Raw genomic sequence first — 17,331 nt, forward strand, 5'->3', positions numbered from 1 at the left:
GGATCCTATTTTAGATTCCACATAGAAGTGATATCATATGTTATTTGCCTTTCTTTTTCTTACTTCACTTGGTATGATAATATCTAGATTCATCCATGTTGCTGCAGATGGGATTCTTTTTTTTTGGCTGAACAGTATTCCATTTTATATATGTACCACATCTTGTTTACCCACTCATCTGTAGATGGACATTTAGGTTGCTCCCATGTCTTGGCTATTGTGAGTAGTGCTGCTATGAACATAGGAATACATTTATCTTTTTTAATTACAATTTTGCTGGATCATATGGTAATTCTGTTTTTAGTATTCTGAGGAACCTCCATACTGTTTTCCACAGTGGCTACATCAACTTGAATTCCTCCCATCAGTGGAGGGGGGTTCCCCTTTCTCCACATCCTCTCCAGCATTTATTTGTAGACTTTTTAATTATGGCCATTCTGACCAGTTTGAGGTGGTACCTCATTATAGTTTTGATTTGCATTTCTCTATTAATTAGCAATATTGAGCCACTTTTCACATACCTGTTGGCCATCTGTATTTCTTCTTTGAAGAGATGTCTCTTTAGATCTGCCCATTTTTCGATTGGGTTTTTTTTTTTTTTTTGTCGAGTTGTGTGAATGATAGTGCATCTTAATTGCTTTTAACCTCTCTGTTTATTGAAACAGGTGTGGCAATAGCTCTGTGGATTCAGTCTCCATGAATAGGCTGAGCTTTGTGAGAAACAGATGCAGGTGAGATCTTAAGCAGTAAAAAAAAAAAAAAAAAAAAAAAACACACAAAGGGATGGTCAAGTACCTGTAGAGATCATCACATTTTCAACTGTCTTACTATAGTACTTCCTTCAGCAGCCCTTACCCTCATCCCTCACTTCTCAGTTACATTTTTATTTTTCCTGAACTTCTAAAGCATCTTTTGCTCATCCTGTTTAAGGAAGTTACACTCCCACTTTACCTGCTTTCTTCCTGCTGCAGTACCTTTCAGTTGCTTTACTTTGGCAAAGGTAAACAATATGGTGGTCACTTTTGGGTGGGAAAGGTCCAAGTATATTCATCCTGTTATTTAAACACCCAATAGCCTAAAGTTAAAGGTACTAAGCCAGCATTGCTTTTTAAATGATACTGAGTAAAGTTTTTTCCTCACACCTGTAATTTTTCTAGGAATGGACTTGGCTCTGCGAAGGATGGGGAACCTCATTTCGTGGTGGTCCACTGCACAGGCTATATCAAGGCCTGGCCCCCAGCAGGTAGGAAAGTTGAATAGTGATTTCTTTCTGGGTGCAGCTAGTTCCTCAGAGTCCAAGAAAGTTAGCTAACATTTATCATATACCTGTTGCATATGAAATGTGCTTTGGTACAAACTGTAAGAAGATAGGAGAGAAAAAGTGGACTCTCTTCTTCCATTATGGATTTTCTATTCCAGTTAGGGAGATGGATTTCTCATACTTGAAAATGACTCAGTATTGGCTGTGTCTTTTACTGGAACTAAAGGTCAAAAGGGAATGTGAGAAAAGTGGTTGGGGTACAAGGATCAGCTTTTTAACCTGGCTGGTCAGAATTTCCAAATCTTAGCAACTTTATTACCTCCCTGCTAGATAGGTATGACTGGAAATTGGGGGGTTCTAGAGGGATAGCAGCTAAGAGAGGCAAGGTAGTGTATTTTGGTAAGAGGTTAAACTTTGAATTTGTAAAAACCTAGGTTTGTTTCTGATGTTATTTACTAGAGGTGTATCTTAGGAAGTTACTTGACTTAAAAAACCCTCAATTTCCTCATCTATAATCTGGAGATAATGTAACCCATAGAAAGTTATTATGAGGATTAGGTTTAATGTAGGAAAAGAACTTAGCCTAGTGCCTGGCATATGGTAGGCACCCCCAAAATGGTAGTTAAATGTAATTAAGATAAATTAATTTTAAGTTGTAATGATGTTTGAACTTTTTAGATTATATACTGTATAAACGATACATTTGCAATATATATGGTCTTTTATATGTCTATGTAGCTTTCAAAGAAATACTATTTTTCTTGGTAAAAAGAAGATAAATATGCAAAGAGCAGCGGGAAAATGCAACCGTCTTCCCTTTCCACATAAAACATTAAAGTCCTGGCTTCTCTCGTTTCCAAAGAAGATAACTGTTGGTGTTTGGTTTAATTTCATTTTTGGTTGTTTGCTTAATTTGAAAGTCACAGGTTAGGCAAGACATTTATTCTCTTAACGATGATATGGTCACAGAGTGACCAAATACAATGTCTTCATATGTATTTGGTTTGGCCATCTTAATCTTTTGGAATATTTTGTGTAGGACCTGTGCTCTGTAATTTTTTATAGTTAATGTGAGTATAATACATGAATTAACATATATAAAAATACTTAAAACAGTACCTGATATATATGGTAAGTTCTTTTGGTTATTTACCTTTATTCTTATCTTTTAGCACTCTTTGTTGTTTTATACCTAGTTTCATCATATCTGTGTGTGTTTTAAATCTTTACACATCTAATTTTTGAAGGCAATTGTGTTTGAGATACATGTTAAACCTTCTAACTTCAACTTCTTGAAGGTGTCTCACTTCCAGATGATGACCCAGAAGCTGGCCAGGGGAGCAAGTTTTGCCTAGTGGCCATTGGCAGACTGCAGGCAAGTATGAATTTTCTGCATCGGTTAATATATCACCCCCTTTCAGTGGGAGAAAATCTTCAGGATGTGTTCATGTTATTTTTTTCTTTTACTCTCTGAATACAAATGAAGCATTCTGAAAATCTCCAAATATTTGGAGGAATATGGCATTCACACTTAACATTGCTTCTGTTAGATTTAGCAGAAACTGAAGACAGTGAAAGATCTTTTAGAGAGAGAAGTCTTTTTCTCTTTCATACTTTTAGCTTTGCAGTGCTAAATTTTCTATTTCCAACTAATTTCTTTTGCTCCTATACAATATAAGAGAGTTCTTCTCATTTTTCATTTCATGACTGACAGTAGGGAAGTGGAATTATTTTGATTCTCCTTACAAAAACAGATGTTTTTTGATTACTTGGGAGAATAATTTTCCAATATGAATAATGAATACAACTTAGCTAAATGAAAGTAGGTGGGTTTGGGGTTGAATGAATTTTTATCTTTCTTCACAGTTAGTGAAGAGTACATGTATGGGAGTGGAGCTAGGCCTCATGCCCTATCTGATTATCGTTTTCTCCTTTCTGGATAAGTTGTGACAGTTCAGAATCCTAAAATTGGGAACCTGATGGAAAGTACATCTGTAAAGAATAGTGTCCCTCTTTATCTCATTTTTATCTCAAATTTTATCCCATTTTTATCTCTTTACTTTCAGGTAACTAGTTCTCCCAATTGTACAGACATGAGTAATGTTTGTCAACCAACAGAGTTCATCTCTCGACACAATATTGAGGGAATCTTCACTTTTGTGGATCATCGCTGTGTGGCTACTGTTGGCTACCAGCCACAGGTGAGGAGCTGGAGTAGTTACACCACTGATATTTAGGCCTCTGTTTTCCCTTGGATGTGCTAAGATTATTCATTCATGTAATTCCTGAGATAGTCAAAACATAGCAGCCCCAGCTCAGAAAATGAGATGACCCTATTCTATTGATAGCTAAGTATAATCTCAACTTCCTACCAAGGTTAGCATCTGAGCTAGAAAAATACGACTTGTGAAGTGGGAGCAGCAGGTATGAATATGTATTTCTTTGTTATTAATGATATTAATACAGATAATGATGCACTTTAGCTATAATGATATGGCCACCTTTAGATAATTCATATAATCAATCTAGGTGCATAGTAACCCATTAAATATGTAACTTTCAGATCACATCAGATCAGTCGCTCAGTCATGTCCGACTCTTTGTGACCCCATGAATCGCAGCATGCCAGGCCTCCCTGTCCATCACCAACTCCCGGAGTTCACTCAGACTCACGTCCATCGAGTCAGTGATGCCATCCAGCCATCTCATCCTCTGTCGTCCCCTTCTCCTCCTGCCCCCAATCCCTCCCAGCATCAGAGTCTTTTCCAGTGAGTCAACTCTTCACATGAGGTGGCCAAAGTACTGGAGTTTCAGCTTTAGCATCATTCCTTCCAAAGAAATCCCAGGGCTGATCTCCTTCAGAATGGACTGGTTGGATCTCCTGTAACTTTAGAACTAGTTATTATGATTTATTTAGATATCTCATTCTGCAGACCAGATATAACTATATCTGAATTGAGAAATAGGTCGTTATATAAACTTCAAAATTCTAGTCACCAGGAGGGACTTGTGGCTGTGGCTGTGTAAAGAAGCTGGTGAAAAAGAGATCTTGAAAAAGAAGAACAAAGTCATTTACACTTCCTAATGCAGCACCTGTTGTAAAACTGTTGTTACCAAGACAGTGTGGTGTTGGTGTAGGGATTAGATCAGTAGATCAGAATGGAGTCTATTCTCACATTTATGGTCAACTGATCAGCTAATTTTCAACAAAGATATCAAGATAATTCAAGGAGAAAAGAAGCTTTTCCAGTAGATGGGGATGGGACAATTGGATATTCACATGCAAAACAGAATAAAACAAAAAGAACTTAGACTGTTACTTCATAGCATACACAGAAATCAACTCCAAGATGTAAAGGTGTAAGAACCAAAGTTATAAAACTTCTGGAAGAAAATAGGAGAAAATCTTTGTGATCTTGGGTTAGGCAAAGACTTTTTTGTTGTTGTTGCACTGTGCAGCCTGTTGGACCTTAGTGCTCCCCACCAAGAATTGAACCTGGGCCATGGCAGTGAAAACACCAAGTCCTACCCACCAGACTGCCAGGGAATTCCCTAGACAAAGATTTTTTTTTATGACACTAAAAACGTGGTTCACAAAATAAATTTGATAAGTTGGGTTTCATAAAAGTTAAAATTTGCCCTCCTAAAAGGATATCATTAAGAAAATGAAAAGACTAGCTACAAATTGGGAGAAAATATTTATAAATCATTTATCTGAAAAAAGACTTGTATCCAAAATATATGAAGAACTCTTAAAGCTCATTAAGATAACCAGCCGGTAAAAAAAAGAGCACAAGATTTGAATAGACATTTCATCAAAGAAGAAATATGAATAGCACATAAAAAGTTGCTCGTCATTAGGAAAATACACATTAAAATCACAATGAGATTCCATTGTATCCCATTAGAAAGGGTATAATCAAAAAATATTGGCAAGACCATGGAGAAACAGAACCTTCATACATTGTTGGTAGGTAAGTAAAATGGTAAACTACTTTGGAAAAACATTTTAGCAGTTTCTTAAAAAGTTAAACACACACTTACCCTACAAATTAGCAGGTCCACTCCTAAGTATTTACCCAAGAGAAAGAAAGCATATGTTCACAGAAAGTCTTATACACAGATGTTCATGACTGTTTTATTTATAATAGCCAAAAAGTGAAAACAGCCTAAATGTCCTTTAACTAATGAATGGGTACACACTGTGATATATCCATGTGAGAATACTTATAAGCAATAAAAAGGATATACTATTGATACTTGGAACAACACTGATGAACTTCATTAAAATATTAGGTTAAATGAAAGAAGCCAAACCCAAAAGACTGCCTGTTCTATGATTTCATTTGTACAGAGAAGCTAAACTAAAGAAGCAGAAAGCAGATCAGTGGATGGCACAGGGATTGACCTCAGACTGGCAGAAAGGAAATTTTAGGGGCAGTGGACATGTTCTAAAACTGAATTGGGGATAATGGTTATATAACTATATAAATTTATTATAGATCATTAAATTAAAATTATAAAATTCACTTGGAATGAGTGTAAATTATACCTCAAATCTGTAAAAAGTATAGTTAAAATAAATGTGCAATATCCTGAAAAAGAAAATTGCTCTAGAGGTCAGTTATTTAGCAGATTCCATTTTTTTGTGTGTTTTTTTCCCCTCTAATCTATAATCCTAGGATAAAAGCAAGAGAAATTAAATCCAGTTCCTCTCCTAGTGGGCCAGGGAAGTTAAGTGATTATAAAAGTGTTGATCTTACTTTTCTTTTCCTCTTTTAGGAACTCTTAGGAAAGAATATTGTAGAATTCTGTCATCCTGAAGACCAGCAGCTTCTAAGAGACAGCTTCCAACAGGTAGCTTTTTTTCCTGGTTTGAATTGGAATAATATTTTTGTCTAATATATATTATTACATTCATCCAACAAATATTTATTGAGTACTGATTAATCGAGCAGTATGGCAGGCCTTGCAGTTTTACACTAATACTTAACTTGTATTTTTAAGAAACAGAAAGGACCAGTACTTGGAAATTATGGATAATGTAATGTTCAAGGTACATTGGCTTTGGCTACTCAACATTAAAGTGGCCATCTTTAAAGTATTTAAAATATTCTGCACTTAATTGAACAGTGGGTAGTAGTTGAATAATTCATTTCACAGTTCTTCTATAGATAAGTAAGAGTTAACTCTTAATTGTAAGCTAACTCTTAATTGTACTTTTTAGGCCCTAGATTCTGAAAACATCTGGTGAATTCTAATTTCAGGACAGACTTGGCTTTAGATGTACTCTTACTTTATATTAGATGGGTTAATTTCCCTCTTTAAGCCCCACTAGTGTTTTTACTGGGTTTCCCTGGTAGCTCAGCAGGTAAAGAATCCACCTGCAATGCAGGAGACCTCAGTTCGATTCCTGGGTCAGAAAGATCCCCTGGAGAAGGGATAAACTACTCACTCCAGTATTCTTGGGCTTCCTTTGTGGTTCAGTCATTAAAGAATCCACCTGCAATGCGGGAGACCTGGGTTTGTCCCCTGGAAGAGGGCATGGCAACCCACTCTAGTATTCTTGCCTGGAGAATTCCCATAGACAGGTGCCTGGCGGGCTGTAGTCCATGAGGTTGCAAAGAGTCGGATGCGACTAAGCACAGCACAGCATAGTATTTTTACTGATACAGTAGGCAAATAAGATAAAGCATTTAAAACACATAGCCCAACTTCTAGAGGAAATCAGACAATGGCAGTAAAAAGTGTCTTCTGATTTTTCAGCATCACTTTTATCCATGCATTTTTTATCCATGCAAAAGGATCACATTGCCTTATATGTGCAGTCTTAGAAAAGCTATTCTGACTTCTGTTAAAACTGTTCAAAGCTAAGGACATGGACTTCTGGCAGTGTGAGAAGATATTGTACAGTATATTTTAAATCTATGAAATTCATAATTCTGACACATTTGGCCACAGAGTTCCTACCATTTTATCACTTGTAGAAAAGTGTTTTATTCCAAAGCAATGGGTGATTCAGACACACTGCGATCTCAAGGTTTTTATTCTGACATCAGTTGCTGCTGTGATACTAGAGTACTAAGCAAAGGTACTTTTTACTGTGCAGACTAGTTGGTGCTTAATAGTTGCTGATTTCTAGATTTTGATATTTCTTAAGTCTAGATGGATTTATATTTCTTTTTGCTTCTCAGTACATAAATTTAGTTACTATTTCTAATGAAACTTGTTTTCCTTGTTTTCTTCCCATTTTGGTTCTTGCTGTACTTTGTTTCACATTTGATTTTTTAAAGTTTTATTTATGTATTTAAAATGTACCATTTTATTATTGTTAAGTGAAATATATCCCATTTTCTGTTATAATTATTTCTTAAACTGTAATATCAGCAGTAACTGCCACTATTCTGTCAACTTAAACACAAATGTTATCACTTAACTTTTGGTTAAAAAGCAATTTAGAGTGTAGGTATTTTGAAGTACTGAACTTATAATCTGTTGGTGTAGATACGTACAGCCATAATCAGGTTTCAAATCCAGTACTTGATTTGTATACAAATGTAATATTCATTGTGTATGTATTATTCAGTGAGCACATGAAAGTGTTAAAGATTACTTAACAGTTGTTCATATCACATTTTTTTAGATGTTAAGTAAATTTGTTCTTAAAAAAAGAAAAAACACATAGCCTAGGGCTTGGCATATAGTAAATACAAAACAAATATTAGCTTCTAATATTTTTATTATAAAGGAGGAGGATTCAAAAGATTATTTTCTATTCTGTGAGATCAGAAATGAAAATAATTAAAAAATTACTTTCTTTTAAAAAGCAAAATAAAACTAAAGCCATTTTGGTTTTATTTATAGAAACCTTCATGTGTGCTGTGAAAACAGAAATTCTCAGGCATAGTGGTAGAAACTGGGATTGAGGGGCAGCATGTAGGCTATGTTCACTGTAATTAAACTTCTAAATTTTTAGTAAATTTGCTAGATCAGTGTATCTTTAAGGGACTTTCCAAAGGAAGTGGGGAAACATAGTCTTTTCTCTCCTGGAAATAATTGTTATTCTTGTTTGACATTGGTGAAAGTGGTCAGATAGCTTGGCACTCTAAAAAGAAACATGATAAATATACCTCCTTATTATTTAGTCGCTTAATAATGTTTCACTCCCCATGTTGTTTTGTTAGTAACATTGCAAAATATTGTTATTTCAAGGACAGTGACACAAGAATCCTAGGATTGTACATGTCTAAAGAAAATTTTTTTGCGAGTTTCAACTGATAGCATGAAAACTTTTTCAGGTCGTGAAGTTAAAAGGCCAGGTGCTGTCTGTCATGTTCCGGTTTCGGTCTAAGAACCGAGAATGGCTCTGGATGAGAACCAGCTCTTTTACTTTCCAGAACCCTTACTCAGATGAAATTGAGTACATCATCTGTACCAACACCAATGTGAAGTATGTACCTTAAAGAACTTTTCCAGTGTTGGAATTTCTCATGGGCCAAGTCTGCTTGGTTACCTACCTCTTCCTTCTACTTTTGTAGTAATAAATACCATTAGTTGCGCATCTGCCAACTGCTTAGAATTTGGGGTAGTTCATCCAGGTAGAATTAAAAAAATTTTAATTTTTTGTAGGAATATAGTTGATTTACACTAGTAGAGTAGAATTTTAGCAAACAATAACTTAGAGACTAGATTCTGACATGTGAAGAGTTTGGTCAGTTGACCTTTGAACATGAGTTTGAACTGCAATGGTCCACTTATACACAGAATTTTTTCAGTAGTAAATAATATAGTACTACATGAACCCCATATGGAGGGCTGACTATATAAGTTATACTCGGATTTTTGACTACTTGGAGAGTCAGTGCCCCTAACCCTGAATTGTTCAAAGGTCAACTGTATTTCAATTTTGTTTTATACATCAGTTTATTGTTCTAGTCTGGCAAATTTTTTTTTTTCTAGAACGGGTGTCTGCAAACTTTCCTAAGAGAACAGATAGTAAATATTTCAGCATTGTGGGACATACAGTCTCTATTGCAGCTTCTCAACTCTGCTCTTGTAGTACAAAAACAGTTCTAGACAAATGAAATGAATAAAGATGGCTGTTTTCCAGTAAACTTTTATTTACAGAAACGGGCAGTGGACTGGATTTGGCCTGTGGACCATAGTTTGCTTTAGAGCATAGCTATATTGACTATTAGTTTCTCTTTCTCTAGTCTTTCATTGTTTTCTGTTTGAACTTTTTCTCAGCTTTGTAAGAATTTTTTAAAATAGATTTCATATACCATAAAGTTTACTCATTTAAAGGGTATAATTTTTTTAGTATGTCACAGGGCTGTGTGGGTATTAGCACACACAAAATAGCTATTACCCCCAAAGAAATCCTATACTAATTAACAGTATCTTCCTCAAGCCCTGTGTAACTTAATCTATTCTGCGTCTCTCTAAATTTGCCTGATCTAGACATTTCTTATACATGGAAACACATTTTTGTTTATCCGTTCATTGGTTGGTGGATATTGAGTTGTTTACATTTTTTGGATACTAAGAACGCTGCTGTAAACATCTGTGTACAACTTTTTGTGTGGATATGTTATTCTCTTGGGTATATACTGGCTCAGCTGGTAAAGAATCTGCCTACAATGCAGGAAACCCCGGTTTGATTCCTGGGTTGGGAAGATCCCCTGGAGAAGGAATATTCTACCCACTCCAGTATTCTTGGCCTTCCCTGGTGGTTCAGATGGTAAACAATCCACCTGCAATGCAGGAGACTTGGGTTTGATCCCTGGGCTGGGAAGATCCCCTGGAGGAGGGCATGGCAACTCACTCCAGTATTCTTGCCTGGAGAATCCCCATGCACAAAGGAGCCTGGCGGACTATAATCCATGGGATCGCAAAGAGTTGAACATGACTGAGTGACTAAGCACAGCCCAGAATTGCTGGGTCACATGGTAACTCTATGCTTAATCTTTTGAGAAACTCCCAAATTGTTTTCCAAAGCTGCTGTACCAGTTTGCATTCTGAGCAGCAGTGCTGTACTTTTCTCATCAGCAGTGTATGCGAGTTCAGCCTCTCCACATTCTTGCTGTCTTTTTTTATTGTACCTAGTGGGTGTCAGTTGTCAAGGTACTTCTTTTCCATTTAATCTTTCTGTGTAGAATTGGCCTTGAACCCACTTCTGAAGATCTGATTAGAAATAATTATCAAGTGTGAATAATACTTGGTGACAACATTGAGTCTCTGTATCCTCTAATTCAATTTTTAGGGCTCATGAAGTTTAATTTTTTGTTAATTAATTTAGTATAACAGTAGATTCAGTTATAAATTTTCATTAACTTAGGACTCAGGTCATTATAGTTTGTTTTTTTTTTACATCTTTATATTTCTGAACAGCTGTTTTGTGTTTCTCTTTTGCTTAAATTTTGAAATGTTTAAGTCTTTTTAAGAAGTTGTTTCTGGAAATAATGGCTTTTCCCATTTTTGCATACTACAGTTCTTCCTACTATAGTTAGTTTTAATTAATTCTTAATATTTTATTTTGTAATTAATATTCTTTGTAGAAAATTTGGAAAGTATTGAAAATAGTAAAGAAAAGGAAAAAAATTCTCACCATCAAGAAATAGTCTTTGTTAATGTTTCAGTGTGTACTTTCATCAGTTTTTTTACTTATGCTTTTTTTAAACACAATATATGGATATGCAACATACACATACACACATCCACAACTACTAGGTATTGAATACCTGGAAGGAGTTAGAGCCCAAACAGGATGAACTCTTGGCTGTAGGACATAGTTTCTATTTGTATCATGTTGTTTATAGTGCGAATTATTTGCTGAATCTGAGGTTACAGGTATCATAGGGATTGGGCTTTAAAGGGGAATTTATCAGTGATTACCCCATGTATCAGTGAATCTGTAGTATCTTTTGTACAGAGTCAGATGCTTTTTTTTTTCTTTGTTGTCTCTACTCTTCATTTTCCCAGGAACTCTAGCCAGGAACCACGGCCTTCACTGTCAAACACAATCCAGAGGCCACAGCTAGGTCCCACAGCTAATTTATCCCTGGAGATGGGCTCAGGGCAGCTGGCACCCAGGTGAGAAATGGTGGAACAATTCTTTATTGAGCAGTGACTAGCCTGGGGAGTGGCAGTCTGCAGTCACACTTTTTTGTTTGTTTTAAGCCCTTTCCCCAGATCCTTTTTAAAATAACTTTTTTTCCCCCTATTTTTCTTTTTACTTGCCTTTAACATGTAGGCAGCAGCAGCAGCAAACAGAATTGGATGTGGTACCAGGAAGAGATGGACTAACCAGCTACAATCATTCCCAGGTTAGTATGTCGTCTTTAAAGGATGGTGAACATTTCTTTAAGAAGTGTCCCCTAGAGCCAGTTAAAGTGTATGTGTATCTTTATATGAATTTTCGAATTATTGAATTGTCATGTTAAACTTTCATGGTTATTTTTATCATTACATTCCACAGGTTTCTGTTCAGCCTGTGACAACCACAGGGCCAGAACACAGCAAGCCCCTTGAGAAGTCAGAGAGTCTGTTTGCCCAAGATAGAGATCCAAGATTTTCAGAAATCTACTCCAACATCAGTACGGGTATGTTTTTTCCTTATTCTCATTTTAAATTCTTATTTTGATCATTTATTGATGGGCCTGCAGCTGCCCAGTCAGTAGTCTCCCAGCGTATTTCCACTTAACCCTAATACCTCGTGAATAAATAGGAACTTGCTGAACTAATATACTACAGCCCCTTGACTGGCCCTCCCCCAACTCCTTTTGGTCCACAGATCAGAGTAAAGGCATCTCCTCCAGCACTGTCCCTGCCACCCAACAGCTATTCTCCCAGGGCAACACATTCCCTCCTACCCCCCGGCCGGCAGAGAATTTCAGGTGAGCCCCGTATGTGTGTGCTGCTTTACAGGGCAACTGAGGGATTCAGTTACTGAATCCAGGTTTTATTCTTGCCTAGCTTTCTCTGGTTATCTCACACAAAGCAGTGGAACTTGTTGGCCTCAGATGAGACGAGCTTGCTTTTCTTCCTCTGTTTTCTTTGCACCTGTCCTGCTGCCGTGTTCCAGGTTCCATCTCTGTGTGTCCTGATCAGTGTGTGACTGTCAGTCTTCTTCGTCTTTTCCAGATTCTGTTATCAAGTTTTCCTTAACCCCCAGGGAGTCGAGGGAATCTAGAGATAGCACTAGATTGTCCTGTGATTCCTAGATTCTGTGATAAATGCACCTTTTTCATCCTTACCTCACTATTTGTTCACTCCTAGAAATAGTGGTCTGGCCCCTCCTGTAACCATTGTCCAGCCATCAACTTCCGCAGGGCAGATGTTGGCCCAGATTTCCCGCCACTCCAATCCTACCCAGGGAGCAGCCCCAGCTTGGACCCCTAGCACCCGCCCAGGCTTCTCTGCCCAGGTAAACCTTCTCATCTGTCTGTCCCTTGTATTTATTGTTTGTTTGGTTGGTTAGGCTTTTTCCATATGTAAAATTATTGTCTATCTTAAACGTCTTTTCTTGACCGCCCTGCCATCCTCTGTCTTCCAATTTTTATCTTATTGGGAGCAGGAATTGTGTTGAAAAATCCTCATAGAATATATATGTGTATATATATGTTAAGGCTAAAGCTAATATCCTTTTATATGTTGCTGTATACTTATTTTGCATAAGTAATATTTTAAATAAAAAGCCAAAATCAGAAATAAAACTCTAGAATTATTATACATGATATAACCTCATTTTATAAAAAAATACATAAATGAAAACTGGAAGAAATTATCCAAAAATGTTAACCATGTGTCTTTGGTGGTAGGATTATGGATGATTATTTCCTTTTTATTTTCCTTCATTTTGAAGATATCCCATGATGCGTATGCATTACTATTATAGTGAGGAAAATGTTTAGTTACCAAAAAAAAAAAAAGATATCATTAGGAACAAACAAATGTGGTGCAGATTGAATAATAAAATGATACAAAGTGTGTTTTTCTCTTTATATAATGCTATACTATTATTAATGCCTCTAGTTTTTGTATAGATTTACAGTTTATAAAATGCTTTCATTTATGTCATTTTCGTTTTAATTCTCAACTCTAAATGTGTATACTTTTACTAATCGCATAGTTCTTTGCTTTTTACACTTCATCACAAGTGCCTAAAATTAGTGTCAAAGGAAACTGGGAGTTAATTGGAAGAAATGTGCAATGGGAAATAAGTAATGAGGTTGGCTCCGAAGAATCCAATGATTGACAGAGGGTTAACTCCCATAGGAATGGTCTGTGCAATAATGTTAATGTTCTGTTTGCTCTCTACCCCTTTCTTTCTTTTAGCAAGTGGTTACCCAGGCTACAGCTAAGACTCGTTCTTCCCAATTTGGTGTAGGCAGCTTTCAGACTCCATCTTCTTTCAGCCCCATGTCCCTTCCTGGTGCTTCCACTGCATCACCTGGTGCAGCTGCCTATCCTAGTCTCACCAATCGTGGATCCAACTTTGGTGAGTTCACACCAGAGTCAGGGTAACAGGAAAATCACATCACAAAGGAGAAAGGATTTAGTGGTTAAAATAGTTTGCTTTTGTCCTGGCTGTACTGACCTAATTATAGGGAAATGCATGGTGACAGTCCATTTGGAATTGAAAACCTACCCGCGTGAAAAGGACTTTATTAGCATGTGTAACAAAAAGCATGTAAAGTATTATAAATGTAATAATATGCACATTTAGTCTGAATGAGCAAAGGATCCTGTAGAAAAGACTCTACCTAGAGAAGAAAAATAAATTCGGGACTAGGGTTTGAAATAGAAAGGACAGAGGGTATCTAGGTAAAATTAATGATTTGCATGCAGTTATGTGCTCGTTTCTCCTCTCTAGTGGAGTTGGCAGATTGAAGTTGTTTATTTTTCCTTGCTATATTTCTAGCTCCTGAGACTGGACAAACTGCAGGACAATTCCAGACACGGACAGCAGAGGGTGTGGGTGTCTGGCCACAGTGGCAGGGCCAGCAGTCGCATCATCGTTCAAGTTCTAATGAGCAACATGTTCAACAGCCATCAGCACAGCAACCTGGCCAGCCTGAGGTCTTCCAGGTGAGAGGGTCTAAAGACTTCAGAAGACCAGAAACTGGGAGGAAAGAGTCAGGGAGGAGAGACAGAGAAGAAAGCATGCATGGATTGAGGTTAGTAAGTGGGAGAAGAGAAGAGTCAGGACACGTAAAAACAGATGTCATTAATTGAAAAGATTGTGAACTTAGTGTGCTGCACTAGACCGTCATTAGTGACGTGAAGCATCACGCGAAGACGTAAAAGAAAGTAATTTTGGTCCATTCACGGAGAACCATATGCCCATTTGATGATAGCAGTTTAGGTATAAAAATACTGAATACAGCTATAAGGGTCTGTTTACATAAATCCTGAGGGGACTGCAGTAGTTAGTAATCTCAGGTGGGATAAAGGAGGAGCTTAGTTTAAAACACAGATGGGAAGAAGGCAAAACAAGGTTTTGGTGGAAAACAAATAGGATAAGAGATACGCCATAAATATCCAGAGGGGATTTTATGAACTATGACGAGATTTTTCTCCCATTGAGAATAGTGAGGACTAGAAAAGGGGGAGAATGTAGAACTGTAGGGGGAAGGCAGAGAGAGAAGTAGGAAAATAGGTTGTCATCTGAAGAATTTAGAGTCGCTGGGAGTAAAGACGGCTAAAAGAACTCAGCACAGCAGAAACTCTGGGGCCAGGGTTGATAGTTCAGGGGGATGTTGGGAAGGAGCTCAATAAATGGAAGGATCAAGATGTGTGACCCAAGCTTATTCTTTTTCTCTTATTAGGAGATGCTGTCCATGCTGGGAGACCAGAGCAACAGTTACAACAATGAAGAATTTCCTGACTTAACTATGTTTCCCTCCTTTTCAGAATAGAACTATTGGGGTGAGGATAAAGGGTGGGGGAGAAAAAAAAATCACCATTTGTTTTTAAAAAAGCAAATATTTCTGTAAACAGAATAAAAGTTCCTCTCCCTTCCCTTCCCTCACCCCTGATGTATACCCCCTTTCCCTTCTGACCTTTCCCTTGTCTTCCTGCATCTCTGAGATAACATTTATAGAAGAAATGGAGTGACTCCTCAACACTTTGGGGACCCTTTGAAAAATTGAGGCTGGGTTAGGTTAAGAATGTCTTTCCTTATGTCTCCTGACCAGAAATTTATGCAGAAACGATTTGTGCTGGGTCAAGGAGCAGGTTAGAAAACATTCACTATTTCCTTTGGATACTATGGCTTATTTTTGGGAAGAAATTCTGAATAAGGTGAGAGAGAGGAGAAATGTCCTCAATGTTTGAGGACCATGAAACATGGCAGGTGTACATGGGGTTTTCGGAAGTGAGTACAGGCGCTTTCTGCTGCCTGTGAGCAGTTCCTCTGGAATGAAATATGAGTAAGGAAATGAGAGAGAGAGAGAGAGTGTGTGTGTGTGTGTGTGTGTGTGTGCGCGCGCGCGCGCGCGTGTGAGTGTGCACATGTGTTCTGTGTTTGTTTCTTTCTCCCTATTAGGGAGTTATGCAAAATTTGTCCCAGATTTTATCTTTGTCTTTTTCTGTGTTTTCAAAGAGTCCTAAAGAGTTGAATCTTCCAATTAGTTTCCACTTAGTAATGCAGCCAAAGAGTATTTAAGTAAATGTCTTTGCTGCGCTTATTATATCTGTGCCCAGCCACTATGCAACTGTAAGCAAGTATATGAAGTCTTCTATTGATATGTTTGATCTCTCATTGAACATAGATAGTGATAAAGCTGGGTCATTCCTGCTTTTGGTGCTGTCACCTTGTATGGAGCATCTGCATTACAGAAATAGGCTGGCAAGGTAAACACGTTCAGAACCCCCTACTTGTCCATAAGGATGATGCTGCATTTTTCTGTCAGAATCACATATGATGTGTGTTCTCTAGAGGTTATGTCTGCATGGAAACTCAACTTCTTGGATTAGCAGTCCCAGTGAAAATTCTCACTGCTGGAATTTAAACCAAATACCAAGCCTTCTTGCAAAGTAACCTCTTTCATCCCATACTCAAAGTATCCAGTCTGCAAGAACTGAAATTTAGGTCTCTTCTGGACCTATATTTCTTTCCTCTTTGCTCCCTCTCCAATCTTGAGACTGGAGTTTGCTTTATAGTACAAGGGTAATAAATCCATGTGATAGATGGGACCTGGACTCCCATCCCGACAGGGTCACTTAATAATTAACTATAGCCATATAAATGCGGATACAGGTTACTACTCTCACTCTTTACCTTCCTCAGGTAACAGTCATGTGTATCAGCCTTTTTGTTGTTGTTCACTTGTTTGGCTCAGGCCAGTATCTTAAGTGCAAGACTGAATTGACAAGGAGAAGACATACTAAATGTAGCCATAGGGGACTGAGGAGCATAGTGGCCTTGGGGAGGGCTGAGAGAATGTCGTTAGGTTTCCCTCCCTTTTGTCTCCAGTCTGGTGCCAGGTAGTGAAGTGGAAAAGGAGACAGTTTATTTTTTTATTCTATGTGCACACATACAATATACATATATATTTATATCACACTTTAAGAAACCAAAAAGTTGAGTTTCCAATGAAATCCTTGTTTTTTTAATAATCAACTGTTTTTAAATGTGATCAGGACTATAATATTGTACAGTTATTATTGGGCTTTGGGAGAAGGGGAGGGGTGGAGAAGATGCTCTGGGGGTTTTGTTTCTGCTTTTCCTTCAGGGTTTTATTTTTGATTTTTTTTTTTTTCTTGTTGGCCATTTCTGTACTGCTGGCATCTGTGCTGAGCCTTACAGTGGCAAAAATAAGGACATGAAGCAAAGATTTTAAAACAAAATATTTTTTCCTTTTGTAAACTTCCTTGTGTTGTGTGATCTTAATTGCGGCCTTATTATTCCATCCCAGCTCAAAAACAACAAACACCCACAACCAGTTGAATCCATAACTTGTGCTTCAAATACACAAACATGAAGCACAGTGTGTCTGTAATTTCAGGAGTCAGAAATCATAGGGCTCTGATTAGTCAGCATTCCTTAGTTGTCCTCCTGATCCTGA

At 37.4% G+C, this 17,331-nt stretch overlaps 1 protein-coding gene across 2 annotated transcripts in view; it reads left to right on the forward strand.

Moving 5' to 3' along the window:
• ARNT (aryl hydrocarbon receptor nuclear translocator) overlaps positions 1 to 17,132 on the forward strand; it is a 67,309-nt gene extending 50,177 nt beyond the window's left edge. For both annotated transcript variants that reach the window (XM_006058124.4, XM_006058125.4), the window contains exons 9-22: positions 666 to 731; positions 1,158 to 1,243; positions 2,560 to 2,636; positions 3,328 to 3,462; positions 6,044 to 6,118; positions 8,560 to 8,711; positions 11,243 to 11,353; positions 11,514 to 11,586; positions 11,739 to 11,862; positions 12,054 to 12,156; positions 12,539 to 12,686; positions 13,598 to 13,760; positions 14,184 to 14,350; positions 15,091 to 17,132. In XM_006058124.4, coding sequence (XP_006058186.1) covers positions 666 to 731; positions 1,158 to 1,243; positions 2,560 to 2,636; positions 3,328 to 3,462; positions 6,044 to 6,118; positions 8,560 to 8,711; positions 11,243 to 11,353; positions 11,514 to 11,586; positions 11,739 to 11,862; positions 12,054 to 12,156; positions 12,539 to 12,686; positions 13,598 to 13,760; positions 14,184 to 14,350; positions 15,091 to 15,180 — 1,570 coding nt within the window. In that variant the 3' untranslated portion in view covers positions 15,181 to 17,132. The remainder of the gene's footprint in view (positions 1 to 665; positions 732 to 1,157; positions 1,244 to 2,559; positions 2,637 to 3,327; positions 3,463 to 6,043; positions 6,119 to 8,559; positions 8,712 to 11,242; positions 11,354 to 11,513; positions 11,587 to 11,738; positions 11,863 to 12,053; positions 12,157 to 12,538; positions 12,687 to 13,597; positions 13,761 to 14,183; positions 14,351 to 15,090) is intronic.
• The last annotated feature ends 199 nt before the right edge of the window (positions 17,133 to 17,331 follow it).

This window comes from Bubalus bubalis, chromosome 6 (assembly GCF_019923935.1).
Source record: "Bubalus bubalis isolate 160015118507 breed Murrah chromosome 6, NDDB_SH_1, whole genome shotgun sequence".
NCBI classification, from domain to species: domain Eukaryota; kingdom Metazoa; phylum Chordata; class Mammalia; order Artiodactyla; family Bovidae; genus Bubalus; species Bubalus bubalis.